Source organism: Chironomus tepperi, unplaced genomic scaffold, assembly GCF_022539635.2.
Source record: "Chironomus tepperi strain 1889 unplaced genomic scaffold, CSIRO-AGI_Ctep_v1 contig_409, whole genome shotgun sequence".
NCBI classification, from domain to species: domain Eukaryota; kingdom Metazoa; phylum Arthropoda; class Insecta; order Diptera; family Chironomidae; genus Chironomus; species Chironomus tepperi.
Window position 1 is genome coordinate 62,428 of NW_027226531.1, and position 26,928 is coordinate 89,355.

Below are 26,928 nucleotides of genomic sequence, written 5' to 3' on the forward strand. Positions count from 1 at the left end.
ATTTCATCTAGCTCATATTTACCGTCAAATGCTTCCATTTCTCTAGATTTCAGTTTTTTTCCTTCTTTGTGGGATGGTTGGACTTCTGATGGTGACGTATTGAGTCCTCTTTTTTGTGTCTTTTGATGAATGATTATATTTGGTGAATTTTGTTGGTCCATTAATATTTGTTTACAATAGACTTATGAATGTGTTGGGTTTTGAAATGGAAAGTTTAAAATTCGATTCAAATTTGCACTTTTAGACTTAGTTAGATAATTTTTCACTAATTTATTTATTCACGACTACAATGACTTAGGGTTTCAACGATTTATGCACTTTTTGGTAATTTAGTTGCTCATTTTAAATTAATTTACGAGAGACGAACAAAAAACGTGCCTTAGCCGGTTCACTTACACCACAATTCATTCCATCCTTTTGAAACAAAAGAAATGTTGAAGAATTTAGTTAACAAGCAAAGTTAATCAGCACTAAAAATACATCTTGGATAGTTACTGTTGATGTTCTCATTGTATCATCTCCATTTCCATCATCAGCTTCCGTAACAACAGCTGGTGTTGTTACAACTCTTCGAGATGGTGTTGCATATCTTGACGTTGGCTTAGGCGTTGGTCTATGCCTCGGTGTTGTTGTTGTAACTGGTTCAGGTTTCCTTTTATTTCCAAGAGTTGTTCCGAGTGGACGAGCAGTTGTCGACTCCTCAGATATATCATCATAATTTTCGTCGTCTAGATTGAAAGTAGTATTGGGTTATTTTATATAATTTAAATCAAAATGAACAAAATTATTTGAATTTGATTTATTATTTTAAGAACCCACCCGCATTGACAGAGAATTTTTCACCGCCTTGTTTTTCAATGAAAGCTTGATCAATGTTTGGAACTTTGGAGTGAATCCAATCGTAGAAGCATGGAACTCTTAAGAAGACAGCTGCAATTTGGCGTATAAAGTTAGTTCTGGTTATGGAATAGTGAATCCAAAAACTACTTACATGCTGTATTTGTCTCAGTTTCAACGCATTCATCTTCGTCCGTAAAGGTCACAATACCCTGAAGATATGGAATACCTTCGACAAGATTTGTTACTGGACTTCCTGCATCACCCTTGCTAATTTATTCAAAATAAAGGAACGGTTAAAACAAGTCGGTTAATCGATACAAAATCCGACAACAGATTGGAATGACTTGGACTGTGACCAGGACCAAGTCAGAGTCACGTCGGATTTCGGATCGAATTATTTAATTTAACTAATTTACCATGTCTTTTCACCACTTAAGCCTCGTCCACAAACCTGAAATAATTAGAATTGTCATCAATAAAGGAAGCAATTGGAAGTTACGTCCAAACTACAAGCTTTATTAAGGATTAACTCACATGAACATCCGGCCTTAGTTTATCAAGATGTGATGGATCGATGCTCTTGACACATTCTTCATGCGACAGTAAAATCATTTCCATCCTTTTTTTGACCTTTGATCCTCCACCTGTGGATGAAAGTCAATATTACTTGGTATCCCTTGATATCGACACTAAGTGCATCTAAAGGTATCAAGGGATATTTCGTGTAAATTCTTACCAAATCCAGTTGCTTTCCAGTATTCTCCACTTGTTGCCTCTTGACATCGTTCGGGTTCTGCCAATCGAAGTACACTGATGACTTCAGATCTCCTTGGTGGCCATTTAAGCTTAATAATTGCAATATCATATTGATACCTTAAATCACGATGTCTTTTATTATAATTCTCATGATAAATTATTTCTTCTGGTAAAATATCACAACTTTCGTCATTAAAACAATCAAAATCTTTTATCCATAAAATTCTTATTTTGAGTGCTTCTCTCAGTTTTCTTAAAACTGCATGTTCTGAGGTCTTAATCCTATCAAAGCAATGAGCAGCTGTAATAATAAAAAGTGTATATAAAGGTCAGTAAAAATTGGGAATGTTCAAAATTGATAAGTTTACGAATTTTGGTATATTTTTTCCAAAGTGTTATCATGCAGGTCAAAAAAAGTCTAATTTTAGCGTTATTGACTCCAATAGAGTCAGAATTTGGATTTGTCTGGATTCCAGCATCCAAAGTCTCATCATATGACTTACCTGATAAGACATGAAAATTATCAATCAACGTTCCGAAGCATCGCTCATTTTTAATTTCAAGCTGAACCAACCATGGTGGTTCTATATCAAGCTTAAGTTTGGTATTTTGAAAAGCTAGAACTTATATCTTAATTAACAATATTTCATAAATTGTCATTTAACTTACATGCAGGCTTATATACACAAATCTGAATAATAAAAATAAAAAAAAAATATTTTAACATTTTTTTTAAACTCAATTTAAGTTACTGTCGATTAGCGATGCACAATCAAAATGAAGTCTTACTCATTATCTTTAATTTGAATATTAATACAAAATTACCCCCACCAAAATGGAATTTTTTATAATTAGTAAGCTCTCTGAGAGCCAAAAGGATACGTTCATTTATGGTGTATTACTCGGTCTTCGGTCGTCTTCGGTCGTCTTCGGTCTCTTCGGTCGTCTTCGGTCGTCTTCGGTCGTCTTCGGTCTCTTCGGTCTCTTCGGTCGTCTTCGGTCTCTTCGGTCTCTTCGGTCTCTTCGGTCTCTTCGGTCGTCTTCGGTCGTCTTCGGTCGTCTTCGGTCGTCTTCGGTCGTCTTCGGTCGTCTTCGGTCGTCTTCGGTCTTTTCGGTCTCTTCGGTCGTCTTCGGTCGTCTTCTGTCGTCTTCGGTCTCTTCGGTCTTCGGTAATCAGTAATTGGTCTCAGTCTCAATCTTGGTCCCAAGAATTCGACGTGAACGAGAGACTTTTGGAAGCTTAATCCCAGTCCCCTTCTAAGAGCGTTACGTAATAAGTGAACAGTCCCCAAAGAGCTCAGTGTTTCATATTTATATTAAAATTTTATTTGTCTGTCATTTGTGTACATAGTCGTATAATCATTGTCTTTTGTCTATCAGCATTACAATTATAAATTCCATAGCTTAACATTCCTCTCAGTCATGTCATCAACTCTCTCACAAATGCTTGTGGCCAATTCTCTCAGTAATTCCACATTTCCGTCATATTAACTACATCTTGTGACTTCTCAGGCAAGAACTGAACTATGTGCCTTATTATCAATTCTTAAGGCTCAAAATGGCATAAATCTTCAGATTTTTTGACAGTAAAAAATTATCCAGATTTTGGATATTAAGTCATATCAACATTACCTTTGACATCTTCAAGCTTCCTAGATTTTTATAGTCAATGTGATCCGACTTTAGTTGATGTGTGTGTCATTGAAATACATAATACAGACACGATGTTTATAATAATGTCCCAGTGTAATTGTTACTACACAAATCAGAGGCTGTTCCCCTTCCTATCATGACATAATGGATATCTAACCTTCTATGGAATCATTTTTGGAAACCTATATGAAGCCCTCCATGGAATCCTCTATGCACTCCCCTCCTCCCCATAGCCATGAGAGCGTTACATAATAAGTGGACAACCTCCTAGAACAGTGGCACAATATTACAATAGCCGCAACACTAGGCGCAATATCATAAGGCATGTCACAGTGAACCAGCTTTCATGGACTGGATATATTGACAGAGAACCTGCAGAAGCTTCCCAGAATACCACAACGTGTTCCATATCCAATACGTCGCTATATTAACAGTAAGACGCGAAATTGCCCTGATGCCTAATAACTCTAGGATTCCTGTCAACTGACAGGGGTGTGTTCAGAGGAGGAATGGAGGGATGAAGGTTTAAAGGATTTGACTCTCCCAACCCTTCCATTTTGGAAATTTTGTATCAAATTCTTCAATTTACTAAAGAACTTTACGTTCAATTCAATAACTAGAGTATCGGAAGCGCCCGTGGCGCCCCATCTTCTGAATTTTCAGCTTCACATAGCTTCATGTGGCATCACATTACACCCACATTCCCCCTGATACCCCTCAATTTTCGGCTTCACATGGCTTCACAAAATGGCTTCACATGGCTTCCGTTCTTGTATCAGCAAAGGAATTGGGTGTTTATAATATAGATGCAATTAGGATCAATGGAGCTACGTCCATGTGCAGACCTCTGTAGAAGCCGAACTCTACCAGTCTCCAATGGAGTCAATCTTCTTATAGACTCTTGCCAACACTGCTTGCACTTTGTACACAACAATTGCTTAACATGCGCCTAATCCAGTGGTGGACAACCTTTCATTTTTCGCTGCACACTTTAGTGATAAGCCTCGACCAAAATTGCATACCGCAGACGGTTCATGGAATTTTCTGAAAAATTTGGTGACACACAGGCTGCTCATTACTGACCTAAGTTAAGGAAAATGGTTCAATAGCTTCCGCATACCAAAATCAGTTTAAAATTTTAAATTTTTATTAAGAACTTTTTATTAAATTTGAGCTCAAATTAAACATCTGAAAAGGAAATCTCAAAAATTTATTCAATTTCTTAGGTTAAATGACTTTCAATAATCATCAGAATATTTTGATCTTGCAGTTGGTTTAACATACTTTTGTGTTCTTCCTCGAGAAGGAGGTTTAGCAGTTGTTGTTGTTGATGTTACTTCTTCAATTTCATCTTCAGTGTTATCTGCAGCCACTCTGACATCCAATTCTGAACTCCCATCAGTTTTACTTGGGTCCTTGAAATGAATGCTTTCATCTTCTGTAGTTGACTCGACTGTTGGCTCAACTGTTGTTGTCGTTTTTGGTTTTGACGTTGTTGGCTTTCTCCATGGTCGTGTTGAGGCTTGATTTTGTGTTGTTCTTGATGTTGTTCTTGATGTTGATCTTGATGTTGATCTTGGTGTTGTTTTTGGTGTTACTTTTGCTGTTGTATCAGGTTCTTGACTGCCTTGTTCATCTTGTCCATCTTCACCATTTCCATCTTCAGTATTTCCATCTCCACCATTCCCACCTTCACCATTTTCATCTTGATCATTTCCATCTTGACCATTTCCTTCATCAGCTTCCGTAACAACAGCTGGTGTTGTTACAACTCTTCGAGATGTTGTTGTAGATCTTGTCGTTGTTCTTGGTGTTGTTGGTCTAGTCGTTGATCTAGGCCTCGGTGTTGTTGTTGTAACTGGTTCAGGTTTCCTTCTATTTCCAAGAGTTGTTCCGAGTGGACGAGCAGTTGTCGACTCACCAACTGTAATAACTTCTATACTTCCTGTATCTTCATTGGATGATGGCTTTGGTTCTGGTTTTTCAATGAATGCATGACTAATGTTTGGAACTTTGGAGTGAATCCAATCGTAGAAGCATGGAACTCTTAAGAAGACAGCTACAATTTGGTGTATAAAGTTAGTTCTGGTTAGGGAATAGTGAATCCAAAGACTACTTACATGCTGTGTTTGTCTCAGTTTCAACGCATTCATCTTCGTCCGTAAAGGTCACAATACCCTGAAGATATGGAATACCTTCGACAAGATTTGTTACTGGACTTCCTGCATCACCCTTGCTAATTTATTCAAAATAAAGGAACGATTAGAACAAGTCGGTTAATCGATACAAAATCCGACAACAGGTCGGCATGACTTGGACTGTGATCGGGACTAAGTCAGAGTCACGTCGGTGTCGTGTTGGATTTCGGATCGAATTATTTAATTTAACTAATTTACCATGTCTTTTCACCACTTAAGCCTCGTCCACAAACCTGAAATAATTAGAATTATCATCAATAAAGGATGCATTTGGAAGTTATGTCCAAATAACAAGCTTTATTAAGTATTAACTCACATGAACATCCGCGTTGAGTTTTTTAAGATGTGATTGATCGATGCTCTTGACACATTCTTCATGCGACAGTAAAATCATTTCCATCCTTTTTTTGATCTTTGATCCTCCACCTGTGGATGAAAGTTAATGTTACTTACTGATATCGACACTAAGTGCATCTAAAGGTATCAAGGGATATTCCATGTAAATTCTTACCAAATCCAGTTGCTTTCCAGTATTCTCCACTTGTTGCCTCTTGACATCGTTCGGGTTCTGCCAATCGAAGTACACTGATGACCTCAGATCTCCTTGGTGGCCATCCAAGCTTAATAATTGCAATATCATATTGATACCTTTTATCATAATGTCTTTTATTGTATTTCTCATGAATAATGACTTGTTTTGGGAATATATCAGCTGTTGTGTCACAAATCTCGTCACTAACATCTTCACCACAATCAGGATCAGTTTCTGTCTTCCATTCACCAATTCTTATTTTGATTGCTTCTCTCAATTTTCTTAAAACTGCATATTCTGAGGTCTTAATGCTATCAAAGCAATGAGCAGCTGTGATAATAAAAAGTGAAAATAAATATTAGTAATAAGTGGAAATTTCCAGACTTGATGGGAGAAACCTCGAGACCAGAGTGAATCTCAAGAGTCCCAAAAGACTCCCGAGGAGGTCCGAGCTACTTCCGAGGAGACCCGAGTGACTTCCGAGAGACCCGATTGACTTCTAAGGAGATCCGACAGACTCGCGAGACTTCCGGGAGACCCGAGCGACTTCCAAGAAGACCCGATTGACTCCCGAGAGATCCAAGTGACTCCTGAGAGACCCCAGTGACTTCCGAGGAGACCCAAGAGACCTGAATGACTTCTAAGGAGACCCGATAGACTTGTGAGACTTTCGGGAGACCCGAGTGACTTCCGAGAAGACCCGATTGACTCCCGAAGAGACCCGAATGACTCCCGAGACCCAAGTGACTCCTGAGAAGCCTCAGTGCACTCTAAAGAGAACCGAATGACTTCGGAGAACACCCAAGTGACCCGAGTGACTACCGAAAGACCCGAGTGACTTCGGAGGAGACCCAAGAGACCCGATTGACTCCAGAGGAGACCCGAATGACTCCCGAGAAGACCCGAGTGACTTCCTACAGATCCGAGTGACTCCCAAGAGACCCAAGTGACCCAAGTGACTCGTGAACGCCCCAAGTGACTTCGGAGGAGACCCAAGAGACCCGATTGACTCCAGAGGAGACCCGAATGACTCCCGAGAAGACCCGAGTGACTTCCGAGGCGACCCGAGCTACTCCCAAGAGACCCGAGTGACTAGCGAACGACCCAAGTGTCTTCCGACGAGACCCGAATAACACTTGAGACCCGAGAGACTTCGAATAATTCTCTCTGACTTTATCTGTCTCTCAATTTGATTACGCTTTCAATTTCCAAGACAATACGACTCGTCGGTCAAACAAGTTCATATCAGCTTAAGGAATGAAATCACTGGAATTCCCGTCAATAAAAAATAATCAATTTACATGCAAAATTATTATTATTAAGAAGATTAATAGACTGAACTGAATTATCAAACAAATCGTTTCAATTTATTTCAGGGACGCAACAGGGGTTATGGTCAAAATTTGGGACTTGACCCTCCTATCTACCTAAGACAAAATGCTAAGTTTGCTAGAATTTCGGACCCTCAAAACTTCCCTTCCTGTCCCCTCCCAGCCACCACCTCCCTTTGTATACATACCGGTTAAGACATGATAATCATCAATCATCGCTCCACCGCATCGCTTATTTTTAACTTCAAAGTAAACCAACCATGGTGATTCTTGTTGTGTTGCTTTTTGAACTTCTGAATTGGCCGCTAAAAGAAATTGATTAAATAAATTATTAAATTTTTAATATTGTTGAGTAAAATATCGAAAAAAAAAATGAAAATTTGAATTAAAAATTAAATTTTTTTAAAATTTCATGCAAATTATAAATTATAAATTATAATAAAATATAATTAAAAAAATAAAATTTTAAAATTTTTGCAATAAAAATTAAACCAATTTGTAAATAATTTTAAAATTAAAAATTCGTATTAATAAATTAACTTTTAAAAAAATTACTGCATAAATTTTGAAAATTAAAAAAAAAAACAAATAAAATGTTTGAAAAATATTTAAAACTTAAATTTAAAAGCTTAATTGATATTTATTATTTTCAAAATATTGTTAAAAAAATTGAAAATTATTATTTAATTATAAATTAACAAAAATAAATTTAATTTAAAATAATTTTCAACTAATTTTGATCTAATTTCTGATTTAATTTGAAATTTTTTAATTTTTAAATTTTTAATTTTTTTTTAACTTTTTAATTTTTTAAATTTTTAATATTTTTTTAATTGTAAATGTTTTTTAAATTTTTAACATTTTTTTAATTGCTAATATTTTTTAATGTTTTTAATTTATTTTATTTTTTAGTTTTTTAAATTCTAATTTTTTTAAATTATTTAATATTTTTTATTTTTTTTTTAGCTTTTTAAAATATTTAAAATAATATATATTATATTAAAATAATATAAATTAATTAATAAATTTTTTAATATTTTTTAATTTTTCAAATTTTTTCAATTTTTATAAAACCATAATTTCATTTAAATTATTTAAAATTAATTTAAATTCATTTTATTATTTTTAAAATTATTCTTAAAAAATTAATTTTAATTAATTTTAATTTTAAAATTTTTTAAATATTTAAATTATTTAAATTTTTAAATTTTTTTTAATTTTTTTTAAGATTCATATTAATTTTTTTAAATATTTCTTTAAAATAATTTATAATTTAGTAGTTTTATTTAATTAAAAATTTAATTTTTTTAGTTCCAATTTAATGCAGTGGTGCACAACTTGTGTCTCACGGCACACTCAGTCATGATCTCCTACCATGGTGTGCCATGGTACAAAATTTATTGTCTACCACTGAATTTAAAAAATATCAAATTTAATATAAATTGAACATTCAATTTTTAATTTAATAAATTAATTAATTAAAATTAATTTTAAAATTTTTTTAAAAATAAAATTTCAAAATTTATTAATTTGTTCGCATCTGCATTTTGATTAGCTCTCAATTTAGACTCACGCCAGCCTTAAGTTGGCCTTTCGCCTTTCAATTTTTTTGTACAAAAATTTTAATACATTTAGTATTTTTTTAATCATTTTTAACGTTCAAAATGAACATTTTTATGATTATAATACTGATAAGTACTTTTATATATTTTTTTTTAAATTTAAATAATTAAATGATAGTGCCTAACGTGTAGCACATGGCATAGAAGTGGCCTAAAATCCAACAATCGACCGACTTGACTCTTCAGGATGAATTTGAACCGAATCTAAACTGAAATTAGAGTTCCTTGCCTTGGTTCTAGATTCCAGGTCCATTTCTATGCCATATGCTTGCCAATATGAATACTTACATATACAAATAACTTGTAATATCGGAATTATAAGTAAAAGTTTTAACATTTCCTTAATTTAACAATCACGTCTTATTTTTTTTTTTTTGGAACTTAATGTTTCTTTCCCGACAGTCACAAATTAAATGACCGGCAAGGTATAACTAAAAAGTTTTGTGATGTGTGTTGTGTATTTTATTTAAATAATTTTGGGTGGGGATTATGTACAGGCATGTCAATCTCATTTTATGGTGAAATTTACTCGATTTTTGAGATTTAAATTAATTTTTGCTCATAAAAGTGGGGATTTTGTGTAAATACACAAAATACACTAACACATTGACATAATTTGATCAATTTTTTGAGAGAATTTTTTTTACTTGATCTTCTATGTCTTATAATTCTTATTGTATGTCTGTTTTTGCATTTTCATGAGTTGTTCCTTACTAACTTTACTTCCTTGGCTGGGGCTCACGAGGCATCCCCATTGCCGCACATAGGAAATGTCTGTAGACAGCTCTATCTTTCTCGATCTTTTTGTCAGTTTGGGACATTAAGGACTTTAGCGTCCTATTCAACACATCCAATCCAGGAATTCTTCGGTCATGAGTTGTGCCTTTTCCAAGTTTATTGACATGAAACTCGACTCACAGCCTTCCTTTGCATGCTTTAGACAGGACATATGGCTTGAAAATGATCAAAAATCCAGCTTTAGGTCAGTATGACATTAGCACTTGACCAGATTCGATTAAATCCAGCTTCGGACACTCCCATGTCGCCGGATTTAAATCGAATCCAACATCAAATTTGAGTCATGTCAATATGGTGCCAGTACACAAGCTTGCTATACTGCCCTTGGTAGGAATCCACAAGACAAAAGGCGTCCAGGTGCTCCAAAAGCAACAAGCCATTGGACGATAAAAAAGGAATGCCATTTAGATGTCAAAACTGAGAATTTGTACAAGCTTTGTGATACAGCCAGCAGTAGAGTCAGATGGAAGGCATTTTGTAGCAACTTAGGCTTCAAGTTGGAGCATGATTCCAGTAAGTAAGTAACTTGGTGTCAGATTTTGGATCAATTAACCAATTTCAAGCATTTTTCTATATCTGAACCTGAACAGACATGAAGCATGCTTATGATTATCATGCATGCTTAATTATATTCTCATGGACATGCTCATTAAGATGACAATGAGCATGTCTGTTAAAAGAAACTAATTAAAATCTTAATACTTGACAGACAAATCATCAAAATTATATAAAATCAAAAAAAAATCACATTTCTCTCATCCCCACTTCAAAAAATATTTATACGATCAGTTCCATCTCCAATCTTCCTCAATTTGTGTATTTACACAAAAAAATAATCAAATACTCAAATATTCTCAAAAAAAAAAAAAAAAATGAAAATTAAGACTGGTGAGGATGAGATTAATGATTTAAGCATTGGAAGTAAACCGGACGGTAATTTTTGGATTAACTTTATTTCTCCGGAACTCCTTCATTCTCAAAAAGTGGTGAAATATTCACATTTACCATGCATGTGCTACATATGTCATCAATTGTTAAATTGTATATGGGCATGGCCGTTTAGAAATTCACACTCAGTAATTTGAAGTTAAAGGCATTTTTCTCCTTGGTTGGACTTTTTAGGATCACTTTTGATAGTTATAATTGTAGAAATTCATAAAACCAACATTTTGGCATATAATTTGCTATGATTAGTGCTTTAATTAATGCAAAAACTCAAAAAATATCTCAATTACTGAGTGTGAATTTTTGTTCCATTTTTCAAAATTTTTCAGAAAAATTAATAAAAATCGCTAAATTTATGTGTTTATTATGATTTAAATTGTGGGAGCATAAAGATTTTATGTTCCTTTTTAAGATTAGATTACTCTACGGAAGCTAATCATGCTTTAAAATAGTTTAATTAACATAATTAGTATTCTGTTTTTGAAAAAAAATAATTTTTTCCGTTGAAATTTTGAATAAAAATAGAACGTTATTTGCGGCTAAGCCCATATGTTTTTTTTGCATATAAAAATTCGGCAAAATTCGACAATTAAATCAGTTTTAATTCTGCAATTCAAAGTATTAATACCAATCTCAACAAGTATGATAGGTCAGCCTTCAAGTCCTCCATACTCAACACTAATGGAACCACCGATGAATGATCAACCACCTCAATATGGACAGTGTAAGTCTTTTTTAAGTCAATATTGTCAATTTATTAGATTTTTGTTAAGCACTTTGGTACCTAATTGTTGCGATGCCAATCAAGCTGTTATGAGTACGAGAATTGGCAGGAGAATCATATGTAGTGGAAATGCTGCAAGCTGATATCGGACCACAGGGACTACAGGCAGTAATGTCATCAAAGAAGTGGTTCTGATGCCACTACACACTGTATACTGAGGTCTGACGTACTCTCAATCGTTAAATCCCAGTGGTGGGCAATCTGTGTATTAACCGTATGTCGTGAACGGCTTTGGTCACTTAAGTGAACTGCGACAAATAAATCAGCCAACCAGTATGCTATCTCGAAATCCCGGTCCCGATAAATTTTCGGGATCTGGATCGGGATCCCGGGATTTTCCGGGACGAGAAAGCATACCGACCAGCACTGCGTTTAACAATTATTGGCTAAAAATCACCTTACCGCAGCTTTAGGGCCAATTTCTCCTGTACTGCTACCGACAGTTAAAAATCTGTTACCGTTGGATAATCCATATAAATGAACGGTAACGGTAATGGATATTACCGGTAATTACCGGTAACGGATGGTATGGATATCCGTCATTCGGACCCGTTGCCTACAGTGCAGTCCGTAATGTATATCATACTAGATGGACTGTACTGCACTGTGTTGCACTGTATTGCACTGTATATCACTGTATTGCATCATAGACACCTATACCGCATCCTACCATTCGAGTCTGTACCATACCAGTACGTCAGAAATCGGTCCATGAAGCTAAATGATCTGAACACCTAAAAATACCTAAAATAGAATATTTTGGGAAAGAATGAACATCCGTCGATCACGAGTGACCAAGTCTATACTAGTTTTTGATACATTTCATTTATTTCCACTAGATCCAACACCACAACAGATATTCATTCAACAACCACAAGTCTTGGGACCTGATTCAGTTGTTATGACATGCCCACATTGTCGATCCAGAATATCAACCGAAGTTTCGACCTTTGCGACATCAAAAACTCATATAATTGCTATTATGCTTGCCTTTTTAGGCTGCTTCTTTGGTTGTTGCTTAATACCATATTGTACAAAGAGTTGTCAATCGCAAAAGCACACGTGTCCTTATTGTCGGAGCATTATCGGTATTTATGGATAAAACATGATTTATATGCTGTATGAAGTGTTGATGCTGACTTGGAATTGAATTGTGGATCAATAAATTTAAATTTAAATCTAATAAATTTTTTTGTGCCTTTAAATATCCAAAATTCCAGCTTAATGTGACTTCCTTTACACACACTTGCATATTCCCAAAAAACAAACAGCGCAGAAAACTTCCAGAGCTGGCAGGACTTCATTTTGGAATCCGACTTCATTGAAGTTCGAACTCTACTAGATCCACGGACTCCAACGGAACCAGACTTGTAATTCCGATTAGAAACCAGTCAAGATTGACTCCTAAAGTCCTGTCAACGTTGACTCAAACCCCAAGACGACCCAACTCTTGCCTAATGCCTGATTTCATCGAAGTTGACTTGGTGGGCAACCTTTTATTTGTATTGGCACACCTTGTTGGTAAGCCTTGACTGAAAATGCAATCAGGCTTGCCATTTAGTTGCTGGTGTCGTTTGGTTGAAGTCAAGGTTAGAGTGGCATGTCCTTTAAATTGCAAAATGACTTCGGTTCCATAAATGTCTGTCAAATTTATGCTTTCTCGCTATCGGGATCGGGATATCCCGGGATCCCGAAAATTTCAATCCCGATCCCGATACCGAAAATTTATCGGGAACGGGATTTCGAGAAAGCTTAGTCAAATTATAGAACAGTATAACAGCTTGTGGATATTCCATTAATTAAGGTCTGCAAAGCTGACTTTCTGGACGGTAAAAGAGCTCGTGGACGTCCAAAGAACTCTTGGAAGGAAGCTATCGATAGAGATAGTATTGCACTTGGTATTGGCTATTGACAGGTGGAAGCCACCGATAGAACCAGCTCCAGGCGACACCTGGGGGAGGTCATGGATCACACTTGATCTGTACGACCAGCGAAGTAAGTATGTTCCATGTCTGTTCGGGCCACTAAAAGATCCAACACATTCAAAAAGTATGAAAGAATTATAATCAAATTAAGGGATTTTCCAGCACATCATTTAATAAAGAACAAAAGTTATCAGGCTGATGAAGCAATTAAAAAATGTGTTATAGTTGAACTTGCATGAGTCTCCTTATCATAATAAGCTTACCGGACTGTATTCATGTGAAATAATTCTCGTATAGACTTCTTGACCTTAAGATGTGCTTGAATAAACAAATAGAAAATAATTCTACGAAATGGTGAAATTAAGTTCACATTCTTACTTCCTTGGCTGGGGTGCACGTGGGCCCATTGCCGCGTTTGAAGAACGTCTGTAGACAGCTCTATATTTCGATAACTTTTGACAATTAGGGATATTGAGAACGAATTATGTTATCATTAAACATAGATTAAGGTCCAATCACTAAAATCACAAATAATCTATGTCTATCCGGTATGTCTCGGTCTCGGTCTCGAGAAATTGTCGTGACCGAGACTCCGTGAAATCTTAAAATCGAAACCAGCATTGGCAACACTCAACCAGAGTTGGCAGGACTTTAAAGTGGAGTCCGGATTTTCAAAGTCTGGACTTTTGGAGTCCGAACTCCAAAGTCCTGCCAACTCTGGACTCAACTGAACTGCAATTGGACTACAAAGCATCTGTTGCTGACTGTATCATTAGCTACCTTCTGAATATCATCAGTAACAAGCTCAATATTGTCTCTATCAGCAGCTTCACTTCACCCTGATGTTCCAAAAGTAACTTGAAGTTGAACAGTAATGCGGGAATGTCAATTAGATGTCAAAACAGAGAATCTGTACATGCTTTATGATGCTTAACCAGTAACAGAGTCAAATGGAAGGCCTTTTGTAATAACCTAGGCTCCAGGTCGGAGTATAGTTGCAGTAAGCAGCCTCACTTGCTGCAGAGTAAAAAAACCTTTTAATTATTCAGATCTTTAAGATCCAGAGCTGCGCTAGGGCGATTTGCGGCTAATGATTGTTTAACGAGTGAGGGTGCGGGGAGGATGCCTCCTTCAAAGGGAGGCTGTGAGCTGCTTTTTTACTACATATGATTCGAAAAAAGGACATGTGTCGAATAAAGGCAGTGTGCCTCGAACTCATGATCACTAGATCGGTGTTGCAATAATTATGAGCCGAAGTACTAATTCATTAGCCACTTCGACACACTGCTGCAGAGTAGGTACAAGTAAATCAATAGGCAAGAGATCGGATAACTTATCACTTTTATGTGAATTGAGGACCGAGAACCAAGAATCGAGTTACGTCATAAGTGAACCTATCCTTTTGGCTCTCAGAGAGTGCTTGTTGAACTTAAGAAAGTCTATCTTGGTGGGGGAATCCCGTTTCAATATTCAAACACTTTTGTCATATTTGATTAAATAAAAATTCAAATAATGAGTAAGAGTTCATTTTGATTGTGCATCGCTAACTGACAGTAACTTAAATTGAGTTTTAAAAAAATGTTAAAATATTTTTTTATTACTTTTATTATTCAAATTTGTGTATATAAGCCTGCATGTAAGTTAAATGACAATTTATGAAATATTGTTAATTAAGAATTAAATTCTAGATTTTCAACATGCCCAAGTTCAACATGATGGACCACCATGGTTGGTTCAGCTTGATGTTAACAAAGAGCGATGCATCGGAACGTTGATTGATGATTTTCATGTCTTAACAGGTAAGTCATATGATATGTCATAAGGGATCAGACCAGAATTTCTTAACGTATTTACAAAAAATCATTAATTTAAGTACTTTAAAGAGGTTTTAGGCTAACTTTTGATATTTTACAATGTACAACAATGAAAAATGAACTAGTACGACTAATTTTTGTACCTTAGAACTCATTATTTATAAAATTAGAAGCATTTTTGTCGAAAAACTCAGATTAAGTAACAAATTTTCAGTGTCAGAAATCGAGTTTGTTTTGCAAATTTTGGCTTAATTATAGTGTTTTATTTAAGATATTATACATCAAAATGTTCGTTTTTTTGAACTATACAAGATAAACTATTTTAATATTTTCCTAAATATCCAGGAAAAGAGAAAAAAGCCAATTACATCACATTTCTGACACTGAATTTTCGAACGACTAAGTCCTCTTAATTTTTACTGACCTTTATGTACACTTTTCATTATTACAGCTGCTCATTGCTTTGATAGGATTAGGTATTTAGAACATTTATCTTTAAGAAAACTGAGAGAAGCAATCAAAATAAGAATTGGTGAAGATGTTAGTGACGAGATATATGACACAACAGCTGATATATTCCCAAAAGAAGTCATTATTCATGAGAAATACAATAAAATACATTATGATAAAAGGTATCAATATGATATTGCAATTATTAAGCTTAAATGGCCACCAAGGAGATCTGAGTTCATCAATGTACTTCGATTGGCTGAGCCCGAACGATGTCAAGAGGCAGCAAGTGGAGAATACTGGAGTACAATTGGATTTGGTAAAAATTTACACGAAATATCCCTTGATACCTTTAGATGCACTTAGTGTCGATATCAAGGAACACCAAGTAACAATAACTTTCATCCACAGGTGGAGGATCAAAGGTCAAAAAAAGGATGGAAATGATTTTACTGTCGCATGAAGAATGTGTCAAGAGCATCGATCCATCACATCTTAAAAAACTCAACGCGGATGTTCATGTGAGTTAATCCTTAATAAAGCTTGTAGTTTGGACGTAACTTCCAATTGCTTCCTTTATTGATGACAATTCTAATTATTTCAGGTTTGTGGGCGAGGCTTAAGTGGTGAAAAGACATGGTAAATTAGTTAAATTAATTAATTCGATTCGAAATCCGACACGACTCTGACTTGGTCCTGGTCACAGTCCAAGTCATTCCAATCTGTTGTCGGATTTTGTATCGATTAACCGACTTGTTTTAACCGTTCCTTTATTTTGAATAAATTAGCAAGGGTGATGCAGGAAGTCCAGTAACAAATCTTGTCGAAGGTATTCCATATCTTCAGGGTATTGTGACCTTTACGGACGAAGATGAATGCGTTGAAACTGAGACAAACACAGCATGTAAGTAGTCTTTGGATTCACTATTCCCTAACCAGAACTAACTTTATACACCAAATTGTAGCTGTCTTCTTAAGAGTTCCATGCTTCTACGATTGGATTCACTCCAAAGTTCCAAATATTAGTCATGTATTCATTGAAAAACCAGAACCAAAGCCATCATTCAATGAAGATACAGGAAGTATAGAAATTATTACAGTTGGTGAGTCGACAACTGCTCGTCCACTCGGAACAACACCAAGGCCTAGACAAACGACAAGATATACAACAACAACTAGAAGAGTTGTAACAATACCAGCTGTTGTTACGGAAGCTGATGAAGGAAATGGAGATGATACAATGAGAACATCAACAGTAACTATCCAAGATTCCACAATGTCCTTTTAGTGCTGATTAACTTTGCTTGTTAACTAAATTCTTCAACATTTCTTTTGTTTCAAAAGGATGGAATGAATTGTGGTCAACCAAAAATTGGACGTCAAACTATGATTGGAGGGGCTTATGTTAAACGTGGAAGATATCCTTGGTTTGTAGCATTTTTAATTTCTATGCTTTAAAATATTTTGTGTTTTAACTTACTTACTTCCATTCATATTGACAGGCATGCAGCGATCATTCACAATCGAGAATACCAATGTGGTGCAACAGTAATCTCTAATAAAAGAGTCGTTACAGGTTATTATACCGAATGACGACCGATAACGACCGATGACTACCAATGGCGACCGAATGACGATCGATGAAGACCGAATGACGACCGATGACTACCGATGGCTACCGATGACGACCGATGACGACCGATGACAACCGATGACGACCGAATGACGACCGATGACGACCGATGACTGAACAACGAAGAACAAACTAAATTGAACTGTTTAGTAATTTTGAATTTTCTAATTTTAGCTGCTCATTGTGTAAAAGGAAAGCACGAGAGTCACGAACATCGAGCTGGCGATATTAAAGTTTTACTTGGAGTTCATAATCTTTCATCTAGATATGAAATTGGACGTGTGACATTTGCTGTAAAATCAATTAATATTCATCCAGATTGGAATATAAATGTTCAAACATTTGATGCTGACATTGCTATTCTTGAACTGGATAGTGAAATAACATTTAATAACTATATTCAGCCTATATGCTTAGCACAACCAGAATCTTCAGTTGCAAGCAATTCTAGTGGCGTTGTAATTGGTTTCGGAAGAAGTGAAAATAAAGGAATTGAAGATGTGGCAAAGATCCTTGAAATTCCACTCATTGATTACCATAAATGCAGCGAAGGTGAAGATCATCGACATCTTATCAGTCCAAGGACATTTTGTGGTGGTACAAAAGATGGAAGGGGTGTGTGTGACGGTGACAGTGGAAGTGGAGTTTATGTTAAACATAATGGGCGTACTTACCTTCGAGGAATCGTTTCATCATCTTTATCAACTGTTTATGAATGCGATGTCAATAAATATGCTGTTTTTACAGAAGTTACTAAATTTTATGACTGGATTAACTATGAAAGTATAAAAAGTTAATTATTAGACACCATATCTGGAATTTTTACCTTTCGACGTTATTTCAGTCATTAATTTTCATTCACAGATGGAGACTTGAAAGTCACAACTCTTGGAACTAGAAGAAAACCTGAACCAGTTACAACAACAACACCGAGGCCTAGACCAACGACAACACCAAGAACAACGACAAGATCTACAACAACATCTCGAAGAGTTGTAACAACACCAGCTGTAGTTACGGAAGCTAATGATGGAAATGATCAAGATGAAAATGGTGAAGGTGGAAATGGTGGAGATGGAAATGGTGAAGATGGAAATGGTGAAGGTGAAAATGGTGAAGGTGGACAAGATGAACAAGGCAGTCAAGAACCTGATACAACAGCAAAAGTAACACCAAGAACAACACCAAGAACAACACAAATTCGAGCCTCAACACGACCATGGAGAAAGCCAACAACGTCAAAACCAAAAACGACAACAACAGTTGAGCCAACAGTCGAGTCAACTACAGAAGATGAAACCATTCATTTCAAGGACCCAAGTAAAACTGATTTGAGTTCAGAATTAGATGTCAGAGCGGCTGCAGATAACACAGAAGATGAAGTTGAAGAAGTAACAACAACAACAACTGCTAAAACTCCTTCTAGATTTCCAGGAAGAGCCCAAAAGTATATTAAACCAACAATTGAGACAACTACAGTAAATGAAAGGTCTCATTTCACGCAGTTTGAAGTTAATGAGAGAATGCAATGGTATAGACCTTCAGTTTCCTGGTTTCAAAATCAGAGATCGTTTAGTTAAATTCTAGGGTTCGTCAAAACTGTATGCGCATATGCGTGCATACGCAATGAATTTTTTTGGGAAATTTTAATTAAATTAGGATGAAAAACTGTAAAAAAATATGATTTTCACTTTCCATTTTCATTTATGAGATTGTATGCATTTGTATGCATTATATGCGCATGTATGCACATGTATGCGCATATTTGTCAAACCCTATTAAATTCTTTCTCGCTGTTCTAGTTACTCCAACTCGGTTTGTGTGATTTGCGACATACAAATTGTGGCTATGCATTGACGTTGAATTGATATATTCTGGGTCATAAACCGTCACGACAAAACCACCTTCATTTATTATATCTTAATTAGTTTATAATGGTCTGTGGCTATTTCACTTAAAGTTGAATTGTAATTCAAGAAATTCAGAAATAAAATTTCGGGATATATGTAAATATTCACACACAATCATAAAAATTTTGAATATTCACACTTTTTGAGGATTATTAGTCAGCAAATCATCATATTTTGGGAACAGATAGCACATGATGAATAAGCAGAATGAATAAATCAACAATGACAGTCTAATGTGTAGTAATAGGAAATTAAGTATTGTAGTTTAATTTTGGATTCATGATTTCAATTGCTAATACCCCGTCATCATCACGACTACCCCCTACCCTCCACTGACACATCATCTGACTTCATCTTATTTTCAGCTTGTGAATCATTTTGTAGACCAATTTCCTTGTATGCATAAATCATTTATTTTACTTCCTTGGATCAGGCATACCAGGACCCATCACAGAACGTCTATGGACAGCTCTAGCGTCCATATGTTTGTACTTACACATCAGAATTCATGGATTGCTCATCACCGAAGAATTCCTGGATTGGATGTGTTGAAAAGGACGTTAGAGTCCTTAATATCCCGAACTGGCAGAAGGTTTCGAAGGATAGAGCTGTCTTTAGACATTCCCTACGCGCGGCAATGGGCTCTTGTGCTCCCCAGTCAAAGAAGTAAGTAAATAAGCACACATCAGAATAATGTTACATGAATATGCAAGCACTGTGGGCGTATAACCATAGAGAACAAAGCAGAGCAACAACACAAGAAACAAGCAGAAGTAGCCGATCTGACCAGGAACAGAAACGTGTTCAATCGCTTTATTACCGTCCTATGAATCTCAGTGGAACTAATCATTATCATCAATTTTAATACATTTACATATTTTCAATAAAATACAGCTTTTATTTGCTTGTTCCTACTTAATGCTTAGTCATAATTGACAGAAAAATGATAAAATTCACTAAAATATCACTTATTACCCCTGACAGGCAAAGAGCATGCTCTCATGATACATAAAGACAGTTAAGGTATGTAAAAGCTGTCTCTTTGTCTATTAGGGTACGTCAAGCTCTTAGGCAGTTAATGAGGGATCTAGAAGGGATCCATAATTGGTTTTGATATGGGGGATGAGGGGTTGAGGGGTCAAAAAAGTCAATTTTCATGTTACTTAAGTGAACAATCCCTAAACTATTTTAAAATTTTCTAGGAACAATTGCAGCAAATCCACCTTTTTGTCTAAATCCAGTTGATGATGTTTGGCTTAATTTCCCATCACTTACTGCCATTATTGTGTTTTCCTTTGACTTGACATTCACCTTAATGAATGGAAATAGAAGAAATTAACCATAAATGATGGTTGTGCCCTTATTAAGTTACGACATAAAATTGAATTTTTGGAGCCCTTACACCCCTTAAGAGTAGCGACCTAGGGTATGAAAATTGCATGCAAGTGTGCCTGGATTGGATATGTTGAAAAGGACGTTGATATCCCGAACTGACAGATGGTTTCGAAGGATAGAGCTGTCTACAGGCATTCCCTACGCACTGCAATAGGCCCTCGTTGGCCCCAGTCAAGGAAGTAAATAAGTTTGCGCATACTTGCATGCAATTGTCGAACCCTATAGCGAGCTTAATAAGTGAACGGCCCCCAGTAAATTAAAAATCCAGAAAATTCACCTTGTATGCGTCATTTTCGTTGAATTTTGGGAGATTTGAAGATCTTCGTCTTTAAAAAATTGAAATATTCAATGAGAAATTTAAATAATATGAATCAGCGGTGGGAAACCTTAGTTAATCTACTTACAATAAGAATTTAAAGCACATTTCATTTATTTTAATATCAAAGTTTAACTAAATATATTTTAATTAATGACACATTTGATAGGAGTTGTTCATCTAGGGACGATTGCAGATTTTGTTCCTTACAATTTCAATAAAATACACAAAAAATAACAAATGATTATAATTGGATTTCAGAATACAGTGGATTATGAGCAGAACCTCCCTTATTTCTCTTCCTACGAACAACATTCGATTCCATTTCATGATCATCCTTTGGCCATAAGCAATAAATTATAAGAAAATTACAAATACTTATAATTATGACTGTAAAAATAAGTGCAATATTTAAATATTTTGATCGTGACTGAACATGCTCATTGTTCATCGTACGCAACTCTAAATCATCAATCTTATCTAATTTAGACTTGATGCTCATCATGAGTCGTTCAATTATTAAGTCATGATTTGTTGTCGTTGAATTTGAATCATCAATTTCTGTCACATCCTTTAAAGTCTTGTTCATCGTTGTGTTTCCGTCTAACTCATCAATTAAGGCATTAAGCAGCATTGGAAGTAGTTTATCTGATCTTGTCAGATTATTGAGTCCAATTTGTTGATGATCTTCAATTTTATTGTCATTTTTGGATGATTCAGCTGTAAGGTCGTTGATCTTCTTTGTTAATTCTACGGATTGATCCTTCATCTGCTGATCCACATCGACTTTGAATGCGCTAATGTCGTTCCTAATGTTGCTCAAACTTTTGCTATTATTGCTAGACATGTCTCTAATTACAGCTAAATCAGCATCATGCTTGACCATCTTCTTCTCAATATCGACAATCTTTGCATTTGCACTTCCAACATCCTTAGCAAGATCAATCGTTTTATTCAATATTCCAGTGTATTTAGCTTCTATAGCCTGATATTTGGATGAACTAATTTTGACATTTTCTGTAACTTCTGTCCTTAAATTGGCTACTAATTTTTTTTTTTTTTAAACGTTATATTTTATTTCTGTATTTCATGAGTTACATTTCAATTTTAAGAGAACTAGCCACAGGCTATTACAACTTAATTCTGATTTTTACATAATGATTATTGATTTCGATGCGATGAACATTGAAGATGGTGATTTTTGTCGTGAAGACGGTTTTTTGTCGTGATGACTGGTTTTGTCCGTATGGACGTTTTTTTGCTTTCCCCAACTCTGCACGCTGCATGACCCAGGATCAATGCAACGTACCTAGCCACAATTTGTGTGTCGCGAATCACACAAATCGAGTCGGTGTGACTAGAACAGCGAAAAAGCATCCGAATCCAACTAGACTTTCCCTGGGATTGAACCCGGGTCGTTAGAACGGTAGTCCGACGCTCTAACCACTTGACCATTGCCGCTTTTTCGCTGCTAAATTGGCTACTAATGCTGGACATGATTTTAACTGTTGGACATCATTGCTCAGTTCCTTTATAGATGTGTTGACTTGATTTAGTGATAATTTATGCTGATTTGTTGAATTTCTTTGAATTGAGTCACATTTGTCATTCAGATTTATAAGGCTGGTCTCAATAGCAGTCAGCCATGATTAATGCCGAGATTCTGTAAGCTACCTGAGCGGCATCAACAGTATCTGTGGTTAGCAAATGGCAGTCGAAAGCACGCGGCAAAGTTCTTTTGTTGACGGTGGTCACATGGCAATCACAAGGCAATTATATGTCAACCATAAGGTGTACCGGTGGGCATATGTACCAGTGGGCATATGTACCGGTGGGCTTATGTACCGGTGGGCTTATGTACCAGTGGGCAAGTGTCAGTAGGCAAATGTCCTACACCCCTTGTGGTAGCTTTATACATGGCAAGGCAGTGTGAAGGCTGCCACATAGCTGTCATTGCTACAAAATGCCACTCGAGCTAGTAACTCCAAGGAATGAAAATCCTAAAAGTGATAAATCATCAAAAATTATTAAATTATATGAAGGCTTACTCACATCAAATATGAATAATGAATTTGTAAAGCAAGCTATATAAACAAGTTACTGGATCTAATGTGTGAACATTATAAAAAGAATCAAAGTTGAAACAGGTCACAGTCTGGTGGTCAAGATGACTTTATTTTGGAAATTGTAAGTTAAATTATTTTAAATTTTAAATTTATCAAATGACTTAATTGAGTCTAATTCCATTATTTTATTAAGGCTGTTCTTGCTTCTACTCATTACATCATGCAGTCAAGCGGAAGAAATCGCTGTTGATTGTGATTATGGTTATCAAAAGTTCTTATTTTGCGGCAATATATCAAGCTGTAACATTGTTAAAAACCTGGAAATTTTTAAGGAAAACGTCACTATTGTCATCGGAAATGTAAAGGGATACGAAACAACCAGAGCATTTACAGTCAGAAATCAGCAAATTCGGTATCTACCGAAAGGCATTGTAAGCACATTTAAATACCTACAAGCACTGGAAATTATCAATTCTAGTTTAACCAAAATCACAGCTGATAATTTGAACGAATTCAGGAATTTAAGGCATTTGGGTTTGAGTCATAACAACATCAAATATCTAGAATCTGACTTATTTCGATATAATTACTATATTAAGACAGTCGACCTTAATAACAATCGAATCAGCACAATTGAGCCAACTTTTGCCAAAACTAAAGCACATTTAACTGTTCTTACACTTGAGAAGAATGTCTGCTATTCCGGATCAGCACGTAGTCAGCCTGATTTGGATAATATGATCGAAGTGTTGAAAATCGAATGCTCGGCTACCGCATATGCTCTAAACATGAATCTACAAGAATTAAGGAAATCTACTTGGGAACTGACTGCTGAAGGTGATAGACTGACTGCTATTGAGACCAGCCTTATAAATCTGACTGAAAAATTTGACTCAATTCAAAGAAATTCAACAAATCAGCATAAATTGTCACTAAATCAAGTCAACACATCTATAAATGAACTGAGGAATGATGTCCAACAATTAAAGTCATGTCCAGCATTGATAGCCAATTTAAGGACAGAAGTTACAGAAAATGCCAAAAGTTGTTCATCCAAAACTCAGGCTATAGACACTAAATACACTGGAATATTGAATAAAACGATTGCTCTTGATAAGGATGTTGGAAGTGCAAATGCAAAGATAGTCGATATTGAGATGAAGATTTTCAAGCATGATGCTGATTTAGCTGTAATTAGAGACATGTCTAGCAATAATAACATCAGTTTGAGCAACATTAGGAACGACATTAGCCGATTCAAAGTCGATGTGGATCAGCAGATGAAGGATCAATCCAATGCATTAACAAAGAAGATCAACGACCTTACAGCTGAATCATCCAAAAATGACAATAAAATTGAAGATCATCAACAAATTGGACTCAATAATCTGACAAGATCAGATAAACTACTTCCAATGCTGCTTAATGCCTTAATTGATGAGTTAGACGGAAACACAACGATGAACAAGACTTTAAAGGATGTGACAGAAATTGATGATTCAAATTCAACGACAACAAATCATGACTTAATAATTGAACGACTCATGATGAGCATCAAGTCTAAATTAGATAAGATTGATGATTTAGAGTTGCGTACGATGGAGAATGAGCATGTTCAGTCACGATCAAAATATTTAAATATTGCACTTATTTTTACAGTCATAATTATAAATTTTTGTAATTTTCTTATAATTTATTGCTTATGGCCAAAGGATGATCACGAAATGGAATCGAATGTTGTTCGTAGGAAGAGAAATAAGGGAGGTTCTGCTCATAATCCACTGTATTCTGAAATCTGAAATCAATTATAATCATTTATTTTTAACCGCATTTTTGAAATTTTTTTACTACCAGCAAGTGACTTAAGTCCTACTGGATCTCGTTTTGCAGATCTGGAAGTGACTTATTAATCAAATACTGATCGCTTGGACAAAAATGCGCTTAAGTCTCTCGATCAATAATACGAGGACTTTTTTTAATTTTTTTGTGTATTTTATTAAAATTGTAAGGAACAAAATCTGCAATAAATTTGTTAAAAATAGGGCTTTTGTCTTTGGGGTCGTTCACTTATTACAGCGGTGGACAACCTTTATTTTGACGGCACAGGTTGATGGTAAGCTTCGATCAGAATCAATCACGCCCTACAGTTTATGGCATTTCCACAAAAAAAAATGGTCGACACACTAGTGTGACACGACACAAAGGTTGACCATCACTGACTTATTACTTAACCCTTTGGGGGAGGTGAGAGAAGAAGGGTCAAGAAGGTGGATAGAAGAAGAGTCAAGAGGGTAGGGAGAGGGTTGGGAGAAGGTAAGGAGATGGTAGGGAGAGGGTAGGGAGAGGGTATGGAGAGTGTAGGAAGAGGAATGGTCAAGAGGGTAGGGAGAGGCAGGGTCAGGCACCTACATCCATGTCTTCTCTCTCCATCCTCCTTCCGTCCCCTTCCCTTTTACATTAACAATTCCAAACATTAATTAAATGATGCCTTAGTTCAGTGGTGGACAACCTTTAAACCTTGATGCTAAGCCTCGCCTACAGATCTCCCACCACTTCCATAGCTTTATTAATAATTCACTTTACATTGATTTTCCATAGATTCCTTCAACATTTCCAATTTTTCATCCCAACAGTCAGTTCCAATAAATTCCGTAGCATCCAAAATTTCATTACAATTGTCAGTGACCTTAGAGATGCAGCCATTGTCATTCAATCCTAAATAGACAAGACTTGGCATTTCCTTAAAGATTGTCGAGTCAATAATTTGAATTTTATTTCCATCAAGGATTAATGTCCTCAAATTTGGATTAAATTGGAATAAATTTGGACCTAAAATGTCAATTTCATTATGACTCATGTCCAAATATTCCAAATGTTTAAAGCTCATTAAATTATCGGACGTAATTTTTCTCAATTTTGAGTCTGTAATGACTGCTGCTTTTGTGTACCAAACGTGATGCTCATTTCCAGGCGGTAAATATAAAATTTCTTTATTTTTAGCCACAAGTCCGCGAATTTTTGAAAGTTTTTGTAAGTCACGTACGAAAATGTGCGTATTTTGTGTGAGTATTTTAAAATCACCAGCTATGATGCATGTTGGAAGATTTGTCATGTCACCAAATGACATTTCCGTTACATCGCAAACAAGCTCGACACGTTGTGAGTGACAAAGAGCAGCAACAAGTGAAAGAATGAAGCTGAAATGAGAAATAAAGTAAATTTTTACGTGACAAATTAATGTTTTTGGAATGGAATGTGAGAATATGTAGGAATTGAGCTTCCATGTGGAAGACGGAAGGTATTTGTATCGCACATGTCAAATTAGGGTTTCCGTCAGAGATAATATTGCGCTTGGCATCAGAAATTAGCAGGTGGAAACCAGCGATTGAGCCAGCTTTAGGTGACTCCTGTGGGAGATCATGGATCACAACTGATAAGGCAACTGTTAAGGCAGTTACTTTGAGTTTTTCTAGAAACCCCATTGGAAATCCATCGACGAGTTCTTACTAAGTTACATAGGAAATGTTTGGACGTCACTAAATCAATATCAATATCCAAACATGAATGATCACTTCCAAACCTTAATTTCAATACTCACAATTTAATTTTTATGTCCATAATTCCAAGAATCTAACTGCTTCAATCAAATAACAACAATTTAGTATAATTTTTGGCTTTTAATTCTGCTGATTACTTTTATTTAAGCTTAAAAAAGTACAGTCTGATAGGTTTGAGAATCAACAAATGACTAAAGTGAAGCAAAATTTATTAATGAAAAGAAAACGAAAAAAAATCAGCAAAATGTCACGTAAATTGTACGCAGTTGGAGTAATAATAACATAATAATAGATAGTTTGAATTACTTTAAAAGCAAATTGAATTGGGAGAATATTGGTTGAAAGTAAATAGGCAGAGGTGAAATTAGGGTTGAATTTTAGTTGGTCATGCTGGGTTGAAACT

The 26,928-nt window shown here is 35.6% G+C and overlaps 6 protein-coding genes across 6 annotated transcripts; 3 read left to right on the top strand and 3 right to left on the bottom strand.

The window, feature by feature from the left end:
• Positions 1 to 342: 342 nt before the first annotated feature.
• LOC139096915 (chymotrypsin-1-like) lies at positions 343 to 2,359 on the bottom strand. The gene is made up of 9 exons (XM_070648670.1): positions 2,266 to 2,359; positions 2,100 to 2,213; positions 1,577 to 1,897; positions 1,375 to 1,484; positions 1,257 to 1,291; positions 992 to 1,107; positions 820 to 930; positions 481 to 728; positions 343 to 414 (listed from the first exon to the last, which is right to left on the bottom strand). Exons 1-9 carry the CDS (start codon positions 2,321 to 2,323, stop codon positions 343 to 345), a joined length of 1,185 nt encoding a protein of 394 aa, XP_070504771.1. The 5' UTR covers positions 2,324 to 2,359.
• A 2,019-nt stretch (positions 2,360 to 4,378) lies between these two features.
• On the bottom strand, positions 4,379 to 9,359 carry LOC139096978 (mucin-2-like). Its single transcript, XM_070648740.1, has 7 exons — positions 9,221 to 9,359; positions 7,499 to 7,615; positions 5,959 to 6,309; positions 5,764 to 5,873; positions 5,646 to 5,680; positions 5,370 to 5,485; positions 4,379 to 5,308 (listed from the first exon to the last, which is right to left on the bottom strand). Exons 1-7 carry the CDS (start codon positions 9,267 to 9,269, stop codon positions 4,488 to 4,490), a joined length of 1,599 nt encoding a protein of 532 aa, XP_070504841.1. The 5' UTR covers positions 9,270 to 9,359; the 3' UTR covers positions 4,379 to 4,487.
• A 1,243-nt stretch (positions 9,360 to 10,602) lies between these two features.
• LOC139096916 (lipopolysaccharide-induced tumor necrosis factor-alpha factor homolog) lies at positions 10,603 to 12,561 on the top strand. Its single transcript, XM_070648671.1, has 3 exons — positions 10,603 to 10,663; positions 11,295 to 11,399; positions 12,299 to 12,561. Exons 1-3 carry the CDS (start codon positions 10,603 to 10,605, stop codon positions 12,559 to 12,561), a joined length of 429 nt encoding a protein of 142 aa, XP_070504772.1.
• Positions 12,562 to 16,039: 3,478 nt separating this feature from the next.
• Positions 16,040 to 18,861, top strand: LOC139096917 (transmembrane protease serine 9-like). Its single transcript, XM_070648672.1, has 8 exons — positions 16,040 to 16,169; positions 16,253 to 16,287; positions 16,437 to 16,552; positions 16,614 to 16,903; positions 16,993 to 17,075; positions 17,151 to 17,224; positions 17,456 to 18,064; positions 18,146 to 18,861. The coding sequence occupies exons 1-8, from the start codon at positions 16,086 to 16,088 to the stop codon at positions 18,859 to 18,861; spliced, it is 2,007 nt and encodes a 668-aa protein (XP_070504773.1). The 5' UTR covers positions 16,040 to 16,085.
• Positions 18,862 to 23,069: 4,208 nt separating this feature from the next.
• On the top strand, positions 23,070 to 24,767 carry LOC139096919 (uncharacterized protein MCAP_0864-like). Its single transcript, XM_070648673.1, has 2 exons — positions 23,070 to 23,089; positions 23,162 to 24,767. The coding sequence occupies exons 1-2, from the start codon at positions 23,070 to 23,072 to the stop codon at positions 24,765 to 24,767; spliced, it is 1,626 nt and encodes a 541-aa protein (XP_070504774.1).
• A 732-nt stretch (positions 24,768 to 25,499) lies between these two features.
• LOC139096989 (leucine-rich alpha-2-glycoprotein-like) lies at positions 25,500 to 26,701 on the bottom strand. The gene is made up of 2 exons (XM_070648754.1): positions 26,567 to 26,701; positions 25,500 to 26,165 (listed from the first exon to the last, which is right to left on the bottom strand). Exons 1-2 carry the CDS (start codon positions 26,584 to 26,586, stop codon positions 25,535 to 25,537), a joined length of 651 nt encoding a protein of 216 aa, XP_070504855.1. The 5' UTR covers positions 26,587 to 26,701; the 3' UTR covers positions 25,500 to 25,534.
• Positions 26,702 to 26,928: the final 227 nt, after the last annotated feature.